This window comes from Macrotis lagotis, chromosome 1 (genome assembly GCF_037893015.1).
Source record: "Macrotis lagotis isolate mMagLag1 chromosome 1, bilby.v1.9.chrom.fasta, whole genome shotgun sequence".
In the NCBI taxonomy this organism is placed as follows: domain Eukaryota; kingdom Metazoa; phylum Chordata; class Mammalia; order Peramelemorphia; family Peramelidae; genus Macrotis; species Macrotis lagotis.
In genome coordinates this window covers 837,949,580-837,974,069 of record NC_133658.1, presented here as the reverse complement: position 1 = coordinate 837,974,069, position 24,490 = coordinate 837,949,580, and the positions used below count along the sequence as shown (strand labels likewise).

Here is a 24,490-nt window from a genome sequence, read left to right as displayed (position 1 = left end):
GGCTGTCTATATTTCTTTTAGAGTTGACCATTTACATTTTTTTAATGTCTTTGCCAATTTTCTCTTGTAAGGTGAAGCTTGAGTTCTTTCAGTTTACATTTCTCCCTTTCATAATTTGGACCCATTTTTAATATTTTCTTCGATTATTTGGGTTTTTTTGAAACAGCTTGTTCATATCCATTGACTATTAGTGAGTGGTTTAGAGTTTTCTAGCAGTTTCCTATCATAGACTTTCTTTTAGATCAGACCTGATTCCATTAATATAGTGAATTCTTGGTGAAATCCCACTTCTACCAGTGCAAATTGCACCTTCTCTGCACTTTATGGTCTTAGAGTCTTGATAAGTTGACTATCAGACATATATCAGAAAGAGTGGACGCTGTTTTCCTCAGCTGACAGCTTCCTTTTTCATTCTAGTTGGTCATGTTTTTATGTATCAAAACTTTATTTACTTTTATCAAATTTTAGTTAATTTGTTTCATGATATTATCTACAAATAATTCAGTATACTGCAATATGGTTTATCTAGATATAATGTAATAAACTTACTGATGTCAGGTGCTGCAGTCAGTCCTTGGATTATCCTGGTTTTCAGTTCTATTCTTCTTTGCTTTATTCTTCCCATCTGTTGTCCTTTTCTTTGGACCTTGTTGATTCTACTTTTTAATGCTCTCATTGCCACTATCCTAGGAAAGGCTCTTCATCTCTTACTTGAATTGTTGCAACTGACTCAATTGTTTCCTCTGTTCTTAGACTTTCTTCTCCAGTCTATCTGCCATACATTTTCCAATTTGAAATCTACAGCATAGATTGATTGTGGAAAACCTCATACCTGCTACATGACTGCAAAGGTTAACCATTCAGCCTTCGTTTTCATTCTTCATGTCAAGTTTTTCATTTTCCACCTTTCACCTTTCTGTCAGAGGTCAGGATTTGTAATTTCCTCTTCACATTCTTTATCTTCTTTTTTTTATTTGAAACACTTTCTCCCTTCCTTCAAGGAGGACTTCAATTTTTCTTTTAATCTGGGAAGAATCATGGTATTCTCTAAGGACTTCACCTCCTCCACTAGGAATGTAGTCAGCCTCCATCTTCTTGCTCTGTAGCTATCACTTAGCTCTTAGGGTCAGGAGGTACCCTCATTAGATCATTAGAAATTTCACCTCTGCTCTCTGTGTTTCCTGGCACTGTGACCCTCAGTTCTCTGTTACTTTATGATTAACTTACCTAGATCATTCATATGACTACTGCCAGTAGTTGTGCCTCTTTGGAATATGGAAGAATCCTTGGATTCTTGAGTAATGGTTTAGCTTTCACAAATCTTCCTTACTTTTTTCTATAATTTACTCACCTATTTTCAGCATTCAGTGCATTGTTATGATTTATTTTTGTTGTTGTTTTAGATGGTAATCTGTCATTCCTTCAAGCTTTAATGGAAGTGAGATCTCAGTTGTATTTTTATTAAAAAGTCTTATGTGCAGTTTGACTTGCAGTTCCTTCTCACTTATTTTTTTAAAAAATTTATTTATTTAAGGTAATGGGGCTAAGTGACTTGCCCAAGTTCACAAAACTAGACAGTTATTAAGTTTCTGTGGCTGAATTTAAACTCAGGTCCTGCTGACTCCAAGGCTGGTGCACTATCTACTATGTCACCTAGTTGCCTCCCCCATTTCTCCCTTCTTGTCCTGTTCTCTAGACTTCAAACATTTCTCTTTTTTGTTAATATTTCATTTTTCCTCAGTTACATGTAAAAACAATTTTCAATGTTAAATTTTAAAACTAAGAGTTCCAAATTCTTTCCTTTCTCCTGTTTCCCTCACCAATTCACTTGTATTGAGCATGAAACATATTTCTATAATAATCATGTTGTGAAAGATAATATGACCCTCACCCCCCCAAATAAAACTCAAGAAATAATGGAAAAAATAATTATGATTCAATCTGCATTCAGATATAATCAGTTCTTTCTCTAGGACTATTTTTGATTCTCAATTCTTAAATTGTCTTGGATCATTGTATTGCTGAGAATAACCAAATCATTTGCAGTTGATCATCTTACAAGGCTTTCTCCTACTTTGCTGGGGCCTATCTGTGTTGGTGAATCCTGTTTTGGAATGTGGTCCTCTCTCACCTTGGTACACCAGATCTTTCCTGAAAATCTTCTAAGTTGTCATGAGATGAAAAATTGTTTCACTCCTTATTTTTTTAAAATAAAGATTCTATTTATCTTGAGTTTTACAATTTCCCCCCCCTAATCTTGCTTCCCTCCCCGCTACCCTCCACAGAAGGCAGTCTGTTAGTCTTTACATTGTTTCCATGGTATACACTGATCTAAGCTGAATGTGATGAGAGCGAAATCACATCCTTAAGGAAGAAAATTAAAGTATAAGAGATAGCAAAATTACATAATAAGATAATGGGTTTTTTTCCTAAATCAAAGTTAATAGTCTTTGGTCTTCAAACTCAACAATTCTTTCTCTGGATGCAGATGGTATTCTCCATGGCAGCTAGCCAAAAATTGTCCCTGATTGTTGCATTGATGGAATGAGCAAGTCCATCAAGGTGTATCATCACTCCCATGTTGCTGTTAGGGTGTGCAGTGTTTTTCTGGTTCTGCTCATCTCACTCGGCATCAGTTCATGCAAATCCTTCCAGGCTTCCCTGAACTCCCATCCCTCCTGGTTTCTAATAGAACATAGTATTCCATGACATATCTATATCACAGTTTGTTAAGGCATTCCTTCAATTCTTTTTTTTTAGGTTTTTGCAAGGCAAATGGGGTTAAGTGTCTTGCTTAAGGCCACACAGCTAGGTAATTATTAAGTGTCTGAGACCGGATTTGAACCCAGGTACTCCTGACTCCAAGGCCAGTGCTTTATCCACTATGCCACCTAGCTGCCCCTATTCCTTCAATTCTTTACCACCACAAACAGGGCTGCTGTAAATATTTTTGTACAAGTGATAGTTTTACCCTTTTTCATAATTTCTTCAGTGTATAGACCCAGTAGTGGTATTTCTGGATCCAAGGGAATATACATTGTTGTTTCCCTTTTGGCGTAATTCCAAATTGCTCTTCAGAAAGGTTGGATGAGTTCAGAGCTCCACCAACAATGTATTAGTGTTCCAGATTTCCCACATCCATTCCAACATTGATCATTGTCCTTTCTGGTCATATTGGCCAGTCTGAGAGATATGAGGTGGTACCTCAGAGATGCTTTAATTTGAATTTTTCTAAAAAGTAATGATTTAGATACAATTATGGATCATTTTGATTTCCTTATCTGAAAATAGCTTTTGCATATCCTTTGATCATTTGGCAATTGGGAAATGGCTTCTTTTTGAAAATTTGACTTAGTTCTCTGTATATTTTAGAAATGAGTCCTTTATCAGAAATATTAGTTGTAAAAAATTGTTTCCCAATTTACTACATTTCTTTTGATCTTGGTTACAAGTTTTGTCTGTGCAAAAGCTTTTTAATTTAATGTAATCAAAATCATCTAGTTTGTTTTTAATGATGTTCTCCATCTCTTTCTTGTTCATAAACTGCTTCCTTTTCCATAGATCTGATAGGTAAACTTCTCCTTGATCTTCTAGTTTGCTTATAATATTGTTTTTTTATGTCTAAATCCTGTATCTATTTGGATCTTATCTTGGTGTAAGTGTGAGGTGTTGGTCTAATCTAAGTTTCTTCCATACTAACTTCCAATTTTAACAACAGTTTTTATTGAAGAGAAGATTTTTATCCCAACAAGTGGACTCTTTGGTTTTTATCAAACAGCAGATTACTATAACCATTTCCTGCTATTGCACCTTGTCTATTCCACTGATCTATCACTCTATTTCTTAGCCAATACCAGGCAATTTTGATCACTGATGTTTTATAATATAATTTTAGATTTGGTAAGGTTAGGCCACCTTCTTTTGCACCTTTTTCCATTGAATCCCTGGAAATTTTCTAACTCATTAATGTAATTTTTTGGAATTTTGATTGGTAGAGCACTAAACGGGTAGCTTAGTTTTGGTAGAATTGTCATTTTTATTATATTAGCTCAATCTATCCATGAGCAACTGATGTTTGCCCAGCTATTTAAATCTGATTTTATATGTGTGTGAGAAGTATTGTGTAATTTTTCTCAAAAAGTTTTTGAGACTGCCTTGGCAGATAGACTCCCAGGTAATTTATATTGTCTGAGGTTACTTAAAATGGGATTTCTCTTTCTAGCTCTTTCTGCTGTACCTTACTAGTCATTATGAGGGTTTATTTTATATCCTGCTAATTTGCTAAAGTTGCTAATTATTTCTAGTAGTTTTTAAGATGATATTTTGGGATTCTTTAGGTATATAATCATGTCATCTGAAAAGAGTAAGAGTTTTGTCTGTACCATATTGGTGTCATAGAAAGAGTTAGGCAGAGTTCCCTCTTCACCTATTTTTCCAAAGAGTTTATATAGAACTGGAACTAATTGTTCCTTAAATGTTTGATAGAATTAACTTGTGAATCCATCTGGCCCTGGAGATTTTTGCTTAGGGAGTTCAATAATAGCTTGTTAAATTTATTTTTCTGAGATAGGGTTATTAGGTTTTGAATTTCCTCTTCATTTAACCCAGGCAATTTATATTTTTGTAAATATTTGTTCATTTCCTATAGATTGTCAAATTTACTGGCATAGAGCTGGGCAAATTAATTCCCAAATTATTACTTTAATTTCCTCTGCATTGTTGGTGAGTTCACTTTTTTCATTTATGATACTAGCAATTTGGTTTCCTTATTTCTTTGTTTTAATCAAGTTGACCAGAGGTTTATCAATTTTATTGTTTTTTTACAAAACCAACTCTTGATTTTATTTCTTAGTTCAATAGTTTTCTTGCTTTTGATTTTATTAATTTCTCCTTTAATAAAAATTAGAATTTCTAATTTAGTAATTTCTAATTTAGTATTTAATTGGGGGGTTTTTAATTTGTACTTTTCTCTAATATTTTTAGTTGTACATTTAGTTCATTGAATTCCTCTTTCTCTAATTTATTCATGTAAGCATTTAAAGATATAATATATCCCCTGACAACCGCCTTGAGTGAATCCCATAGATTTTGGAATGTTGTTGCATTACTGTCATTATCTAGGATGAAATAATTAATTCTTTCTATAATTTATTGTTTGATCCACTCATTTTTAAAATTAGTTTATTTAGTTTCTAATTAGTTTTGGGTCTATAGCTCTCTGGTCCAATATTGTGTATGATTTTTATTGCATTATGATCTGAGAAAGATGTATTCACTATTTCTGTCATTCTGCAAATGATCATTATGTTTTTATGCCCTAGAACATGGTCAATTTTTGTGTAGTGCCATGTACTGCAGGAAAAAAAGGTATATTTATTTCTATCCCCATTCAATTTCCTCCATAAGTCTATCATATCTAAGTTTTCTAACAATCTATTTAGCTCCTTAACTTTCTTCTTGTGTACTTTATGATTAGATTTATTTAAATCTAAGAGTGGGAACTTGAGATCTCCCACTAGTAGAGATTTGCTGTCTATGTCTTTCTGTAGTTCTTTCATTTTCTCTAAGAATTTGGATGCTATACCATTGGTGCATACATATTTAGTATTGAAATTATTTTCTATGGTATCTTAGTTTCCTTTTTATTTCTTTTATCACTATCTATTTTTTCTTCTGATTTGTCTGAGATAAAGATTGCTACCTCTCCTTTTTTCAATTCAGTTGAAGCAAAAGATATTTTGCTCCAACCTTTTACCTTTACTCTATATGTATCTCTCTGCTCCAAATGAGTTTCTTGTAAGTAGCATATTGTAGGATTCTGGCTTTTAACCCACTCTGCTATTCACTTATGTTTTAAGGGAGAGTTCATCCCATTCACATTCAAAGTTATAATTAGTGACTCTTTATTGCCCTCCTTTCTATCTTCCCTTTGTTTGGATTTCCCCCCTTTTTCACGTTATCAATATTCCCCAGTATTTTGTTTCTGAATACACCCCCTTCAGTGTGTTTGCCCTCTTATATCAACCCCCTTCCCATTTCCCTTTTCCCTTCCTTTCTTTCTGTTAGTTCCCCTTTTTCTCACCTTCTCTGTCCCCCCTCCTTTTTTCCCCATTTAGTGCTTGAAAGGTAAGATAAGTTTCTTAACTCAGGGTGTGTTTAAGTTAACTTTAAGCCAAGTCTGATGAGAGGAATATTCAGGTTCTTCCCACCTCTTCCCTTCTTCCCCTCTATTACAAAAGGTCTTTTTACCTCATAATCTAATGAGATTTACCCCATTCAATCTCCTCCATCCTCCCGTCTCCTTACTTTCCCCCTTTTTAAGGAGGTATTGCTTTTAAATCATTCTATCTGAGTCATAGAAAAGTGTTGAATGTCCATCACTTCTGGCTAAGTGTATTCTCTCTAATAGAGTTACAGTTCTTGAGAGTTATTAGTGTCTTTCTCCCAGGTAGGGATATAACCAGTTTCATCTTATTGGATAACAGTCTCATGGATAAGTCATGAGTGTCCACAACTTCTGCCTAAGTATGTTCTCTCTAATAGAGTTTCAGTTCTCAAGAGTTAGGAGAATCTTTCTCCCAGGTGGGGATATAGCCAGTTTCATCCTATTGGATAGTTTTTTTTAACCTTTTCATGTGTCTCTTGAGCCTTCTGTTTGATGTACAGGTTTTCTATTTAGCTCTGGTCTTTTCATCAGGAAATGATGGAAGCCTCTCATTTCATTAAATGTCCATATTTTCCCCTGTAAGAGAAGGCTCAGCTTTGCTGGGCAGTAGATTCTTGGCTGCATTACAAGCTCCCTTGCTATTCAGAATATCTCATTCCAGGCCCATTGATCCCTTATTTTTATTCAGTCAGGTCCTACAAAATCCTTCCTGTGGCTCCTTGGTATCTAAATTGTTTCTTTCTGGCTGCTTAAAGGATTTTCTCATTTATCTGATAGTTCTGGAATTTGGCCACAACATTCTTTTCTGTTGTGATTTTAGGATCTCTTTCGGGAGGGGATCGATGTATTCTTTCAATAACTATTTTGCCCTCTGGTTCAATGATATCAGGGCAGTTTTCCATCACTAAATCCGCTAACATTTTATTCAGGCTTTTTTCTCAATAATGTTCTCAGGAAGACCAATAATTCTCACATTGTCCCTTCTTGATCTTTTCTTGAGGTCAGTGGTGTTGCTATTTTACATTTTCTCCTACTTTTTAGATTTTTTTGGTTTTGTTTTACAGTCTCTTGCTGTCTCAGGATGTCATTAGTTTCCACAGACTCCATTATTTTTTTTAGTGAAGAATTTTCTTTCTTTATTTTTTGCAACTCTTTTTCCAATTGTTCAATTCTATTTTTGTAAGAATTTTCCACTTGACAAATTGAGGTTTTGAGAGAATTATTTCCTTTTTGCATTTGCCCAGTTGTGGATCTGAGAGAATTATTCTCCTTTTGTAGTTGTCCAATTGTATTTTCCAAGGCTTGTTTTCTTTTGGCAAGGTGTTAATTTTCTCTCCCAAATTTTCCAATTGATTTTTGAACTCCTTCCTGATTTCTTCAAGATATTCTTTCTATGCTGGAGACCAGATCATATTCTCCTCAGAGGTTCTAGGTCTGTCTGAGTTAGAATCTTTTCCTTCTAGGAATTTTTTTTTATGGATCATCTCTTCTGCTGGCCTTTCTTCATTTTCCTAGGACCTTGTGTTGGGGAGGGACTGTTTTGCATAGGTTTGGTGTTTGGATCCCTAGAGGCTTTACTTACTGGGTTTAGTAGCTCTATGTGGGCCAGCCAGTAGAAGGCACTGGTTGCTTTCTTCTGGAGTGTCTGTAACCTTGATTTTTAACCCTCTCCCTTGGCCTGCAGGGGCTAGCTAAAGCTGCTGAATACTTTTATTTTTAAAAAATGGTGGGGTTTGCCCTAGGGCAAGGTAATTGCACTCCCTGGGGCAGAGGTAGTCTGTAATTATGTTTGTTCTGGGAAGAGGCTTAAGGTGAAGTGAAGGTATGGACTCTCAGTTCCTCCAGACCAGAGAAGCCTGTGGATGGATGTCTGCAACTCTCCTGCACTGGAACTCACCCTCCAGCTCCAGACTGTCAGTGCTACCACCAATGCCTCTACTTACTAATTGACCCACGCACCCATGGCAGATCAGGCCAGTCCCACTCTCAAGCTCTCAAGGCTCTCACTCTGTCCTGTATTCCTGGCAGAGTCTGCCCTCTGTGCCCAGACTCACCCACAAATCCCAGAAGATAAACTTTGAGGCAGATGTTCTCCTAGCTTCTCTGTTTGGGTTTTGTCGATCAGATTTCTGTTAAGAGATTTGTTTCATATTATTTATGAGGGAAGATCAGGAGACTTTAACATAATGCCTGTCTTCTCTCTGCCATCTTGGCCAGAAGAACCACTCTTTATTTGTTAATTCTGTCATTCTAGAATTTTTTAGAGTCATTATTTAAAGATATTTGGAATAGTTTGGGGAGAATTCAGGAGACTCTCTACCTTTAATCTGCCAACTTTTCTCTGCCCCTTCAATCATGTTCTACACATATCTGGTTTCATGAATAGTTTCTGTATAGGAACAGTGTTTTCTTATACAGATGCAAAATGTCTTGGGAATTATTAGCTAGAAAGCAGAACAAGAACTAATCCCTGACCTTTTTCATTGATATTGTTTATAAAAGCACCTAATTTCAATTGACTTGATTGCTTATTTTTCTCTTGCAGATCATGTATTTGACAAACTATAACCCAGGAAATTAAATCAGAGTGGAGGGGAATGAGCAGGAACCTTGGAAAAATGCATTTTATTTATCATTTATAATTTATTTCATTTTTTATTTTTACCTTTTCATCACATACATTTTACAACATGTCCCTATAAATTCCCCTTGCCTCTCTTACAGTTGTGTCACATTTTAATAATTTTAGATTTTTTTATTCAAACTTTAAATTACACCCAAATAATAGAGAATATTTCCATGTACAAAATAAATTAGATAAATGAAAAACATTTTTGCTAATTTGCCTCAAAGTTGTTTTACTCTGCAATTCTCATCTTAGTTGTTTTTCATAAGACTTTCATAACACTCTTTTGACTGTTGTTTGTTACTTCCTTCTAACTACTTAATCATTGAGCAATGACAAATTACAATTCTGTCAGTTCACCAATTATATATCTTGGATATTAATCCAATATCAGATATTGGCTGTCAAAAAAATCATTTTCCAGTGTCTCCTTTTTTTTCATACTGAAGTGGGAGCCCAGTGCAGGGCTGTCTTGTGAAAGAATTTCATGGACTCAGACTATCTCTCAGTCAATATGGTTTTAATGCAGGCACACAGGTAAAGCCCACTAGGTAGGGACTCTAGGATAGGGTTGTGGGGTGCGTTTTTAAAATAAGGAAAGATAAATAAAAGTGCTTTGGTAGATGCAAGGGTGTGGTTAGGGAGCATTTGGGATTAGAATGCTTGAGGAAGTATGATGAAAACATAGTTGTTACAGGATGCACAGGGCTTGTAAACAAGTGCAAATTATTCCTCCCCCCCCAAAAAAAAACTTGAGTGTTGGATTTCAATGAGATGGCTGAGGTCTGAAACTCAGAATAAAGAGGTTTGGGAACTCATCAGTACCATTACTTCTGATCATATAAACCTTTTCAACTTCATATAATGGCTATGAATTATTTGGTCTATTGTTTTGCCACTTTCCTAAGAGTTCTTCCCTATTCATAGCTAGCTAAGGTTCCTGATATGATTGTCTTCTTTTCTTTCCCCTTTATAAACTTGACTATTCAGACTACTTTTGAACTAATTGTGATAGATGTTGAAAATATCTATCTCAACAGAATTTCTGACAAAACACCTTCTGGTTTACCAGTAATTTATATTTTCATATCTACTGAAGATTAATTGCTGAAATTACTTTTTGCTTAATCTGATATATTGGTATATATTTCTATTTTCTTAATTAGTACTAAAACATTTTGATAATACTTGGTCTTATAATTTGAGGTCTAAAAATGTCAATATCTGGAAGTGACTATTTTTGGCAATCATAAAATGGGTGTGTTTTTAGCATTACTCAGAGAAAAACAGGAAGTGAATTAATCACAGAAAATTGATTTTTTTCCTCTGATTATGTTTTCTCTTACAGCTTACAATTTTGTCACTTTAAGAATCCACCTTCCCAGATTCTCTCTTCTGCTCTTAATAGCAATGAAATTCTGAAAACCCTGGATTTGAGAGGAGTTTCCTTTAAGGAGACAGAAATAGAACTTCTGTGGAAGGTCTTGGAAAACCCAAAATGCAAGATAGAGACACTGAGGTGAGTTTCTACATGTTGTCTTTGCAGATGTTCTGCTCAGCATCAGAGATAGGAGCATGAGGAAGAGTGAGCAACACAGACCATGGAATGGAGAGTGGAGACTGTCTGTCCAATCCAGGTTCAGGTTCATATTCTTAGTCTTCTCCTTTTCTTTCTGCCCTAAGGAGAGAAGAGAAAGTGAGACAGGTGACTTTGTACAGTATCCCCTCATTTACCTGCAAATCATTTGCATACCATGGCATAATCTCCCTGACCTCTCATGGTCTAGGACTAAGAATGGTCTCTAGAGCACTCTTGTTTTTTTAGGTTTTTGCAAGGCAAATGGGGTTAAGTGGCTTGCTCAAGGCCACACAGCTAGGTAATTATTAAGTGTCTGAGGCCAGATTTGAACCCAGGTACTCCTGACTCCAGGGTCAGTACTTTATCTCCTGTGCCACCTAGCCACTCCTCTAAGAGCACTCTTGACAGTCCTGAAGTAAAGACATTTCAAGGAGGTCTGGATCTCAGGCTCATGAAAACCTCTCTAGGAAGATATCTGGATGAACACAAGCACAAGTCCAGAACTAATGCAGATCAATGAAGTTTCTTATGCAGAGAGATGAAAAACAGGAGTCCTATATCCAGGGCTGATTCAAGGCTGTCTAAAAAGACATTGAGGTGAAGACAAAGGCCAGGAGGTGGGCGATTCAACTTGGAAGTCTTGTAAGTGATAAATCTCAATGGAGAGTTCTAGTTTGGGGTAAACCCAATGCACACTGGGCAAGAGAGAAGGAAGTTCATTCCTGACATGGGGAGATCAACTTTTTAGAAACTTGAAAAAAAAGAAAGTGTATTTAGGGAATCCAAGTAAATATTATTAATGCCTGACATAGAGCTGTATAAGAAAAGAGAAGAGGATGTTGGTAAAAGCTGTTGTAGAGGTAGACTCAGCAACAGGGAGAATGAGTCATAAAAATAGGGATTTCTGTTCATCAGAATTGTTTGCTGCTAGCATGGATGTTATTCAAAGCAGAACCCAAAAGCAAGAGTGATTTCCTGTGAGGACTAGTATCCATCAGTTAGATCTTTTTCAGATGACATCATATTAATCAGTATCAATGACTAGAAGTCTGCAGAGCCTGCTCAGTGAGATCCATAACTACTCTAAATTGTTTGGTCTATTAATCTGCTTTTGAAAAATCAAATGTATAAAAAAGTAGACCACAGGAATATGTAAAGATTTGAAATCTCAAGAAAGACTCTAGTAGCGGGGATGAACAGGAAAATCCATTTGCAGAAACTGATATTTTAGCTGGATCTTCTCTAAGTAGATCACAACCCATTCATATATCTCCACATAGTGTTCATTTCTTCCAATGCTGACTATCAATAGTATTTAGGTATTTTGAAAAATTTATTCAGTTATGATCCTGATACCATCATCATCCTCTATTGAAAATTCTCTGACATTCTTCTTTTGGATTCTGGTATTCATGTTGGCCATTCCCTTTAAGTGGACTACCTAGTTATTCAACCTTCTGAACTATAATGTCCTCTTCAACATTACTATAGATTTATATTGATGTGATCAAACCCTAGAAGTCATCATCATCAGCTCATACCCATCAGGCAAAATAAATTTTCTCATGGACCATTATGATTATGTCCCTTCTGAGCTCAAGGTCCTTCTGTTGGGCCCTATCCACATTCTTAAATTGGTCTTTATCTCTGGACCTATTTAGGTCTGGGGCAGAAAAAATTTACAAGCTGTGTGACCTTTAACCTCTTTTTGACAGTTCCTCATGAGTACAAGAAATTAAGAAACTGGTGAGTCACTCCAGTATCTCCACATGCAGATTTCTGAAGAGTCAAGCACAACTGAAAAATGATTTAAAAATAACAAAGAACAAGCATAATTCCTTTTCTGTTTGAAAACCCTTAAAATACATGAAGGTCACTATCATGTTGCTCTGAGTTGTCTCTTCTCTAGGCTGAGCATTGCCCTTTTTTTCATCAAATGCTCATGTGGCATGGGTTCCAATTTCTTCTCTAACTTTGCTTGCTATTTTGCGGATATTAGATTTTCAATGTTCTAGTCAGATTGTTGTATCCAAAATACAACTTCTCATTTCAGTTGTTACCTAAGCAGGTTCTATCACCTGATTCTGAAAAGACATTTTTTTATTAAACCACAAATCAATTCAACTCTTTGGGTTGTGATATCACACACACTGAGCTTTGAAACTCCTACACCAATCAGATAACATATGTAAAGCACATTGCAGGCCTTAAAGCACTCTATAAAGTACTATCATCATTTCCTATTTTACTCATAAAGTCAATTATTTAACTCATGTTTGAATTAAAACTAATTTCTATTAAATATTATCTTAATATGTTCAGAGTAATATTTCACATGGAAAAGATATTTTTAACATTATCTGTTTTTTCCATCCAAGTGTACCTTCATATTTAATAAAGATAATACTTATGTATTCAAACCATTTACCAAAAGCACAGGGTCAAAGTCAGCTCTCTAAAAGGAGACCTCCTTTTAAAGTTAGAAATATTAATGATTTTACTTTGAATCTGGTTTTTCACCCATTTATGAATCTAAATTTGCTTTTGTTTAGCCTACTTCTTCCCTTATTTTCTAGAGGAATAGCATAAGGTTTATATGAAACAGTTTGCTACAATCCAAATTGAACAATGATATAAATCAGACAATTCTGTTCCTTCCATAAATGTCTATGTGTGCATATGTATGTAAGTATGTATGTAAGTTTATCTTGGATGTTAATCCCATATGAGATTTTCTGCCAAAAATAAAACAAAACATTAAGCCAATGTCTATCCATCTTTTCATATCATTAATTCTATTCATAAAAAACTTTTCATTTCATAAGCTATGTCCTATTTTGTTATCCCACTAAGAATTCTCCCTTCTTCATAGTTATCTAAATTTCTTGATCTGATTCTCTTTTAACCTTATTTTAAACATTAAATCATTTTTAAACATTGACTGTTAAAGATCTATATATAAGATAATTATGGAATATGTTGTAAATGTTGGTCTAAAAGTAATTTTTCCCAAAATACTTTCCAGTTTTGCAAGATTTTTTTAGAAATGTGGGGTTCGTTTCTGAGTAATTTATGTTCTTGTTTCTATCAATGAATTTAGTTGTTTCTGAGTTCTTTTTATTTAATCTGGTCTATTGGTGTACTTTTCTATTTTTTTAATTAGTACTAAATAGTTTTGATAATTCTTGCCCTTATGATATAATTTGATATCTAAAAATACTGCTATCTGGAAGAGATTAATCATTACCTTTTTTTTACTTTTGCAAGGCAATGAGGTTATGTGACTTGTCCAAGGTCACACAGCTAGCTAATTATTAAGTGACTGAGACTGGATTTGAATCCAGCTCCTCCTGACTCCAGGGCTGATATTCTATCCACTGTGCCACCTAGCTACCCTCATATTAATCATTATTAAAGAAACTAAATTCATACCACTGAAAAGAAGTTGAGAAAATATAACCATAAAACAGATGCGTTTATAGCATTCCTCAGAGAAAGAAAGGGAGTGAATTAATCACAGATAATTGAATTGATCACTTTTCCTTTAATTATGTTTTCTCCTACAGGATGCACTGCCACAACATTAAGAATACCCATAATCTCCTCTCTGCACTTAATAACAATGTAAGCCTGAAAAACCTGTATTTGAAAGGAATTTCCTTTAACGAAAGCGAAAGAAAAGTTCTGGGTAATGATTTGGGAAACCCAAACTGCAAGATAGAGAAACTGAGGTGAGTTCCTACATATTATCTTTAGAGAAGTTCTGCTTGGCATCAGGGACAGTAGTGCATCATAAGAGTGAGCAACACAGACGATGAAATGAGTGGAAGCTGTCTGTTCAATCCAGGTTCAGGACATATTCTTACTCTCTTCTCCCTTTCCCAATGCCCTAAGGAGAGAGGAGAAAGTGAGACTGGTGATTTTGAACAGAATTCTCTCATTTACTTCCAAATTATTTGCATGTCTTGACATAACCTCTTTGACACATCATGGTCCTCTTCTAGAATATGGTCCCCTTCTAGAAATCTGTGAGTTATAGGAGCAGCCCCACTCATGGTAAACTAGGCTCCTTCCTTCTTCTTTCCTTCCTTCCTTCCTTCCTTCCTTCCTTCCTTCCTTCCTTCCTTCCTTCCTTCCTTCCTTCCTTCTTTCCTTCCTTCCTTCCTTCCTTGCTACCTTTCCTCTCTTCTTTCCTCCCATCTTTCCTTCCTTTACTCCTTCCCTCCCTCCTTCCTTTCATCCCTCCTTCCTTCCATTCTGTCCTTCCTTCATTCCTTCCTTCATTTTGTCCTTCCTTCCTTCCTTTCCTCATCACTCACTCCTTCCTTCCTTCCTTCTCTTCTTCCTTCCTTTCCTCCTTCTTTCCTTCCATCCTTTCTTTCCTCCTTCTATTCACTGTCACTCCCTCCTTCCTTCCTCCTTCTCTCCCCCTTCCCTCCCCTCCCTCCTTTCCTTTCCTCATCACTCATTCTTTCCTTCCCTTCTTCCTTCCTTTCCTCCTTCCTTTTCTCCTTCCCTCCTTCCTTCCTTCATCCTGCCCTCCTTCTATCCTTCCTTCCTTCCTTCCTTCCTTCCTCCTCCCCTCTCCCTCCCCATCCCTCCCCACTCTCTCCCATCCCTCTCTTCTTCCTTCCTTCCTTCCTTCCTTCCTTCCTTCCTTCCTTCCTTCCTTCCTTCCTTCCTTCATTGCATCTCTTCTTCCTTCCTAATTACTGAGAGTAGAATAGATGGGGTGTAGATCTGGATTTAATATATGTAGGATGAAGTTGATGACACAGGCTTGAGAGGAGTGGATAGCAACTACAAATGGTCTTTAAAGAACTCCTGAAAGTCCTGAAGTGAAGACATCTCAAGGAAGTCTGGATCTCAGGCTCATGAAAGGTTCTTTAGGAAGATATTTCAATGAAAACAGTTACAGATCCAGAACTAATGCAAATCTGGGAAGTTTCTAAAGCACAGAGATCAAAAAACAGGAGTTCTATATCTAGGGCTAATTCAAGGCTGCCTGAAAAGACATTGAGATGAAGACAAAGCCAGGATATGGGAGACTCACCAGGAAGTCTCTTGGAGTGATGAAGCTCAATGAAGAGTTCTGTATTGGGCTTGCTCCCAGGGCACAAGAGAGGAGGAAGTTCATTCCTGACATGGGGAGATCATGGAAGAAAGAAAGGCTATGCCAGAATCAAAGTATTACTAATGACTGACTTAGAGCTATATAAGTAAAGAGAAGATGTAGGTAATAACTGTTAAGAGATAGACTCAACCAGAGGGAGAATGAGGCATAAAATAGGGAATTCTGTTCATCAGAATTATTTGCTGCTGGCATAGAGGTTGTTCAAAGCAGAGCCCAAAAGCAAGAGATATTCCCTGTGAGGACTGATATTCCTCAGTTAGCTCTTTAAGATTACAACATGTTATTCAGTATCAATAACTAGATGTTTGCAGAGTCTGATAAGTGAGATTGATAATCACTCTATAGTGTTTAGTTTAATAACCGACTTTTGAAAAATCAATTGGATAAAAATGTCTAACATGGGAAAATGTAAATGTTTGAAATCTCAAGAAAGGCTCTAGAAGGGATGAGCAGGAAAATCCATTTACATATAGTGATAACTTAGGTCTTCTGCAAACATATCACAACCCATTCATGTAGCTACACATTTTGTTCATTTCTTCCAACGTTGACTTTATCAGTAGATTTTAGGTAATTTTTTTTTCAATTTATTCAATTTTGATCCCAATATTAGCATCACCCTATCTGGAAAATTCCCTGGCATTCTTCTTTGGGAATCGGGTATTCATGTTGGACATTTCCTTTAAGTGGATCACCTACTTATTCAATCTTTTTCACCATAGTGTCCTCTTCAATATCACTTATAGATTCATATTGATATGATCAAACCATTGAAGTCATCATCATTAAGCCATACCCATCAGTCAAAATAAATCCTCTCAAGTACAATTATGATCATGTCCCTTCTCACCTCAAGGTCCTTCTATTGGTCCCTATCTACACCCTTAAATTGTCCTTTATTGCTGGACCTAGTTATGCTTGTGTGACCCTTGTCTTTTTTTACCACAATTCCTCATGAGTACAAGAAACTAAAGAAGAAACTGGCAAGTCACTCTAGTGTCTCTGCCAAGAAACACCCAAATGCATGTTCCTGCAGAGTCAGGTATAATTGAAAAATGACTTTAAAAATAGCAAAGAACAAGTAATAAATACTTTTCTATTTCAAAACCCTTGAAATACTTAAAGGTCACTAACATCTTGCCTTGAGTTGTCTCTCCTCTAGGCTGAGCATTGCCATTTTCTTCAGCAAATGCTCTTTGGAATGGGTTCCAATCTCTTCTCTAACTTGACTTACTATTTTGGGGATATCAGATTTTCAATGTCCTAACCACATTGTTGTACCCAAAATTCAACATGTCATTTCTGATGTTACCTCAGTAGGGTTCTATTACCTGCCCCTGGAAAGACATTTTTTTTTTATTAAACCTCAAATCAATTTAGCTCTTTGGGTTGTGAAATCACACTCTACATGAATACTGAGCTTTGTGTCTCCTAGGAAACCCAGATCATTCTCCTATAAACTATTGTCTAATCATACATGGCAAATGAACAAATCAGATAACATATATAAGAGATTTGGAAGACATGTAAGTTTTATATCATCTTAACATTTAATTAAGCTAACACTTATATGTCCAGGCCATTGACCAAAAGTTAAAAAGCTTTGGGTCAAAGCCAACTCTCTAAGGCAATTGATTAAAGATCTCTTTGAAAAGAGATTTAAAAAAGAGTTAAAAATATTGATAATTACACTTTGAATTTAGCATTTCACCTATTTGTGAATCTAAATTTGCTTTTGCTTAGTCCACTTCTCCCCTTATTTTCTAGAAGAATAGCATAAGGTTTGTATAAAATAGTTTGCTAAAATCTAGGTATAACATTTCCTTTACCTCTGAGTTTGGGAAAACTAGCAACAAAAGAAAATATCTGGCATGACCTGATCTTGCTGAAGTACTTCTTGCTCTTTCTGATCATCATTTCCACTTTCTATCTTCACTAGCAATCTCATTCAGATATCCTCACATTTTCCATGTGATGTCTAACTACTAGTTGATCCCTGGCATTCTCAATTGGCTTTCCACAACAGTCATACCACTTCCCTCAGCAGAGAATTAGTGAAGCTAACTTTCCACAATTCTCCAAGAGTGACTTTTCCTATCTTTTTCAATTCTGCTATTTTGCCTCAGAATTATTTTATTCTGCCTGTCTCTTACTAGTAGTAATTAGAAGCAATTTTGTATGGAGGTTAATATATTTAGAGAGAGGAAGGTTTGTAATTTCTTATTTGAGAGATGTTACTTCATCTCCTTTGACCACTTATTCATGGATGGTGATTGAAATCACATAATTCTGTTCCTTCCTTCTAGATGTGTATGTGGATCAATGTATTTATGTATGTAAGTTTAGATGTTAATTCCATATCAGAATTTTGCTGCCAAAAGTAAAGCAAAACATTAATCCAATGTCCACCCTTCCTATCATATCATTAATTCTGTTCATCCAAAACCTTTTTAGTTTCATCAGGTATTTTCTCTTTTGTTATTCTCCTCTCTTCATAGTTGCCTAAGGGTCTCGATCAGATTCTCTTTTTTCTTTTTTATAGATATTGTTTAAATATTAAACATATTATATTAAGGCCCATATACATTTTAAGCTAATTATGAAATATATTGTAAATATTGGTCAAAACCTAATTTTTCCCAAAATGTTTTCCAGTTTTGCAAGCAATTTTTTTATATATAGGGAGTTCTTTGTGAGTAATTTATGTTCTTCTGTTTATTGAAGACTAATTCTTGAATTTACTTGTTTCTGATTTCTTTTTTATTTGATCCTGTCTATTGGTATGCTTTCCTATTTTTTTATTAGCACTAAAAACTTGATAATTCTTGCCCTTCTAATATAATTTGACGTCTAACAATGCTGTTATGTGGAATAGACTATTAATTTTTTTTTATTTTTACAAGGCAATGGGACTAAGTGACTTGCCCAATGTCATTTATTAAGGCAATTAATATATGTTTGTGACTCAATTTTAACTCACATCCTCTTGAATACAGGGCTGGTGCTTATTGTCTTTGCCACCTAGCTGCCCCCCCCACCCCAGCGCTAATCATTATTAAAGAAACTATGTACATCCCATTGAAAAGGAGATGAGAAAAAATGGTGATCTTAAAGGGATATGTTTTAGCATTCTTCAGAGAAAGAAAGGAAGTGAATTAATCATAAAAATTTGAATTGACCGCTTTTCCTCTGGTATTTTTCTCCTACAGGTTTCAGTCTTGTCACTTCAACACTGCATGTTTCCAGAATTTCTTCTCTGCTAGCAATGAGAGCCTGAAACACCTAGATTTCAGTGACACTTGGTTTGCTGAGGAGAATATAAACCTTTTGTGTAAGACCTTGGAAAACCCAAACTGCAAGATAGAAACACTGCGGTGAGTTCCCACATATTATCTTTGCAAATGTTCTGCTTGGCATCAGGGACAGTAGCACATGAAGAAGAGTGAGCAGTACAGACCATGGAATGGGGAGTGGAAGCTGTCTGTCCAATCCAAGTTCAGGTTCATTCTTAACTCTTCTCCCTTTCACTAGGCCCTCAGGAGAGAGGAGAAAGCGAGACTGCTGACTTTGCACAGTATCTTCTCATTTAGTTCTAAATCATTTGCATGTCATGACATTACCTCCCTGATATATCATGGTCCTCTTCTAGAACAAAAGACAACCTCTGAGTAATAGGAGCAGTCCCATTCATGGTAAACCGAGTTCGTTCATTCATCCATCCATTCATTCATTCATTCATTCATTTGTTCTTTCCTTCCTTCCTTCCTTCCTTCCTTCCTTCCTTCCCTCCCTTCCTTTTTTTTTTTATTAAATCTCAAATCAATTTAGCTCTTTAGGCTGTGATGTCACACTCTACTTGCATAATGAGATTTGAATCTCCTAGAAAACTGAGATCTTTCTCATATATACTGTTGTCTAGCCTTATATGTGAAATGAACAAATCAGATAACATGTAAAGTTCTTTAAAGCACTCTATATAATACTATCATCATTTTTTATTTTATTCATAATGTCATTTATTTAACTTGTGTTTGAATTAATATTAATTACTATTAAATACCATCTTACTATGTGTAGCATCATGTTCTAGCCTGGGAAGATATTCTTGGATCCTAACATTGTCTGATTATTCCATACAAACTTTATATCACCTTCACATTTAATTAAGATAACACTTATGTGTCCAAGCCACAGGGCCAAAGTAAATTCTCTAAGACAATCATTTGGAGACCTTCTTTCAGAGTTAGAAATATTAATAATTATACTTTGAATCTGGCATTTCTCCCACTTATGAATCTAAACTTGCTTTTGCTTAGACTTCTTCTCCCCTTATTTTCTAGAAAAACAGCATGAGGTTTTTATGATACAATTTGCTAAAATCTATGTCTTTCATGACCATTATCTCTGAGTTTGGCAAAACTAGCAATGTACAGAAATATCTGGTCATGGCCTGATCTTGCTGAAGCACTGTTTACTCTTTTTGATCACCACTTCCATTTTGTATCTTTACTAGCAATCTCAATCAGATATCCTAAAATTTTCCTTGTGATGTCTAACTACTAGTTGATCTCTGGATCAGAGGTATAGATATTTCAGTTATTCGTTAGTATTGTTCTCTATTGGCTTTCCATAACAGTCTTAAGACTTGCCTCAGTAGAGAATTTATGAATATAACTTTTCCCAATTCTCCAATACTGAATTTTCCTATTTTTTTCATTTTTGCTACTTGCCTCAGAATTATTTTATTCTGACTTTCATTAGTAGTGATTGGTAGCAATTTTTTTTATAGAGGTTGATACTTAGAGAGAGGAAGGTTTGCAATTTCTCTTTTGAGAGATGATTCTTCATCTCTTTTGATCACTTATTCATGGACAATGCTTTAAATCAGATAATTTTGTTCCTTCCATATTTATATTTGCTTGTATAAGTATGTATGCATGAATGCATGTATGTTTACCTTGGAGAGTAATCCCATATCAGAGATTTGTTGCCAAAAGTAAAGCAAAATAATTAACCAATGTCTACTCTTCCTATAATATCATTAATTCTGTTCATCCAAAAACTTTTGTTTCATGAGCTATTTTGTCTTATGTTATTTCCCAGTACCAAAGAATTCTCCCCTCTTCACAATTGCCTGTTTCTTGATCTGATTTTCTTTTTTTACTATTTTAAAACAATATTTAAACATTAAATAAACATTAAACATTTTTAAACATTGAATATTAAGGCCCCATATATATTTTGAGGTAATTATGTAACACGTTATACATGTTGGTCTAAACCTAATTTTTACTAAAATGCTTTCCAGTTTTGCAAGTATTTTTTGGATATAGGGAGTTCTTTGTTAGTAATTTATATTCTCCTTTCTATTCAAGACTAATTCTTGAACTTACTTGTGTCTGATTTCTTTTTATTTAATCTGCTTTTTTGGTATGCTTTTTATGTTTTTTTTAATTAGCACTAAATAGTTTTGATAATTCTTGCCCTTAAAATATAATTTGAGGTCTAAAAATACTGTTTTCTGAATGAGACTAACCCTTATTTCTTTTTTTACTTTTGCATGGCAATGGGGCTGTGACTTGCCCATGGTCACACATCTAGGGGTAATTATCAAGTGTCTGAGACTGGATTTGAACTCAGGTCCTTTTGACTCCAGGGCTGGTGCTTTTTCCACTGCCCCATGTAGCTGTTCCAATAAAGCTGTTCATATAACTGAAAAGGAAATGAGAAAAGATGGCAATAATAAAAGGGGTGTGTTTTGGCATTCCCCAAAGACAGACATGAGGTGAATTAATCACAGAAATTGGAATTGACAGATTTTTCCTCTGATTATGTTTTTTCTTACAGGTTGCAGCTTTGTCACTTTATCACTACATATTACCAGAATTTCTTCTCTGCACTTAACAGCAATGAAAGTCTGAAAAATTTGGACATGAGTGATACTTTCTTTAAGGAGGAGAAAATAAAATTTTTGTGTAAGTTCTTGGAAGACCCAAACTGCAAGATAGAGAGACTGAGGTGAGTTCCCATATGTTACCTTTGCAATCATACTGCTTGGTATCAGGGATAGTAGTACATGAGCAGGAGTGAGCAACCTAGACCATGGAATGGAGAGTGGAAACTGTCTTTCTAATCCAGGTTCAGTGTTCATATTTTTAAAGTCTTTTCCCATTCACTATGCCCTAAGGAAAGAGGAGAAAGTAAGACTGGTGACTTTGCAAAGAATTCCCTCATTTAGCTTCAAATCATTCTTATGTCATGGAATCACCTCCCTCACATATAGCGGTCCTCTTCTAGAACAAAGGATAAACAGACTTTGTGAGTAATAAGAGCAGCCCCACTCATGGTAAACTGGGCTCCTTCTTTTCCCTTCCTTCTTGCTTCCTTTTCTTCCTTCCTTCCTTCCTTCCTTCCTTCCTTCCTTCCTTCCTTCCCTCCGTTCTTCCTTCCCTCCTCCCCTCCTCCCATCCCTCCCTTCCTTGCTCCTTCCTTCTTTCTTTTATCCCTCTTTCCTTTCCAGCCTAATTTCAGAGAGTAGTGTAGATAGAGTATAGATCTGAAGTCAAAACATGCAAGGTTAATTGAGAAGCTAGGCATGAGAGAGTGAGTATTAGTAGATAGGACTAAGAATGGTCTCTAAAGCACTCCTGAAAGTCCTGAAGTGAACACATTCCAAGGAGATCTGGATCTCAGACTCATGAAAGACTCTCTAGGATATTTAGAAGAAGACAGCCACAGATCCAGAACTAGTGCAGATCTGTTAAATTTCTTAAGCACAGAGACAAAAAAAAAACAGGCTTCCTAGATCCAGGGCTGATTCAAGATTACCTGAAAAGACATTTAGGTTAAGATAATGGTCAGAAGATGGAAGACTCATTTGGAAGTCTCTTACATGATAAAGCTCAATGAAGAGTTTGAGATTGGGGCTAACATAGTGCTCTCTAGGCAGAAGAGAGTAGGAAGTTCATTCCTGACATGGGGAGAAAAATTTTGAAGAATCATGGAAGAAAGAAAGGTTATTCAGAAATCCAAATAAATATTAATGCCTGACATAGAGCTGAATAAGTAAAAAGAGAAGAGAATCTAGGTGAAAGCTATTGCAAATGGAGACTAAATAAGAGGGAGAATAAGGCATAAAAAAGGGAATTATGCTCATCTGGATTGTTTGCTGCTTGCATGGAAATTGTTCAAAGCAGAGCCCAAAAGGAAGAGGGATTTCCTGTAGGGACCAATATCCATCAGTTAGATCTTTTTCAGATGACATCATATTAATCAGTGTCAATCACTAGAAGTCTATAAAACCTACTAAGTGAAATTCATGACCACTATAAATTGTTTGCCTTAGTAATCTGCTTTGGAAAACTCAAATGGATAAAAATTGTCTACCATGGAAAAATGTGAAGGTTTGAAATTTCAAGAAAGGCTCTAGAAGTGGGAATGAATGTGAAAATCCATTTACAGAAAGTGATATTTTTAGTTAGCCCTTTTACAAGCGATCAAAGCCCATTCATTTATCTCCATGTATTGTTCATTTCTTCCAGTGTTGACTTTATCAATAGTATTCTTTGGGACTCTGATATTCATATTGGATATTCCCATTAAGTGGACTACCTAAATATTCCACCTATTCAACTACAATGATCACTTCAATGGATTCATATTGATGTGATCAAACCATAGAAGTCAACATCATCAGCTCATACCCATTAGTCAAAATAAATCCTCTCAAGTATCATTATGATTATGTCCCTTCTCATCTCAAAGGCCCTTCCATTAGTCCCTATCCACACTCTTAAATTGGCTTTTATAACTGGACATAATTATTCCTGGGGCAGAACAAGTATACAGGCTGTGTGATCCTTGTCCTGTTTTGACACAGTTCATCATCAATACAAGAAACTAAAGAAGAAAATGGCAACCCACTAGAGTATCTCTGCCAAGAAATCCCCAAATTCATGTTTCTGAAGAGACAGGCACAACTTAAAATGATTTAAAAATAATGAACAAGAATAATTCCTTTTCTATGTGACAGCCCTTGAAATACTTGAAGGTTGCTATTATGTTGCCCTGAGTTGTCTCTCCTCTAAGCTGAGTATTGATATTTTCTTCAGCAAATGCTTTTGTGGAATGGGCTCCAATTTCTTCTCTAACTCTTCTTGCTATTTTGGACATATTATATTTTGAATATCCTAACAACATTGCTGTGCCCAGAATTCACCTTGTCATTTCAGATGTTACTGAGCAGGGCCTTATCATTTATACCTCAAAAGAAATTTTTTTAGGAAACATCAAATCAATTTAGCTCTTTTACTTGTGATATAACATTCTACATGCATACTGAGCTTTGAATCCCTTTGGAAACCCAGATCTTTCTCATATAAATCGTTATCTAACCATATATACATCAAATTAAGAAATCTGATAACATATGTAATACACTTTTCAGAGCTTTAAGCAGTCTATAAAATACTATCATCATTTTTTAATTTTATTCATAATATTATTTAATTCATGTTCATATGAAAATGAATTTCTAATGAATATTATCTTACTATGTTTAGAGTAATATTCTAGCCTGGGAAGACATTTTTGATTGGGACAGCTAAGTGTCACAACACTGGTCCTGGAGTCAAGAGGACCTGAGTTCAAATATAGTCTTAGACACTTAATAATTACCTAGCTGTAAGATCTTGGACAAGTCACTTAATCTCATTGCTTTGCAAAAAGTCAAGAAAAAATTACATTTTTGAACCCTAACATTATCTTCTTTTTCTATGTAAGTGTTATATCATATTCACACTTAATAAAGATAACATCCATGTCTCTGTCCAAAACATTAACCAAATGTTAAAAAAAATGAACAGGGTCAAAGTCAATTCTTAGCAAATCTTTTGGCAATCTTTTGGAGAATCTTAGTCAATCTTTTGGAGACTTCCTTTCAGAGTTAGAAATATTAATGATTACACTTTGAATCCGGCATTTCTC

At 35.4% G+C, this 24,490-nt stretch overlaps 1 protein-coding gene across 3 annotated transcripts in view; it reads left to right on the top strand.

Annotated features, from left to right (window-relative positions):
- The window catches only part of LOC141508602 (NACHT, LRR and PYD domains-containing protein 12-like), a 122,879-nt gene that overhangs the window by 37,626 nt on the left and 60,763 nt on the right, over window positions 1-24,490 (top strand). For all 3 annotated transcript variants that reach the window (XM_074217381.1, XM_074217380.1, XM_074217382.1), the window contains exons 6-9: window positions 10,141-10,311; window positions 13,938-14,102; window positions 18,715-18,879; window positions 21,353-21,523. In XM_074217381.1, the coding sequence (XP_074073482.1) occupies window positions 10,141-10,311; window positions 13,938-14,102; window positions 18,715-18,879; window positions 21,353-21,523 (672 nt within the window). The remainder of the gene's footprint in view (window positions 1-10,140; window positions 10,312-13,937; window positions 14,103-18,714; window positions 18,880-21,352; window positions 21,524-24,490) is intronic.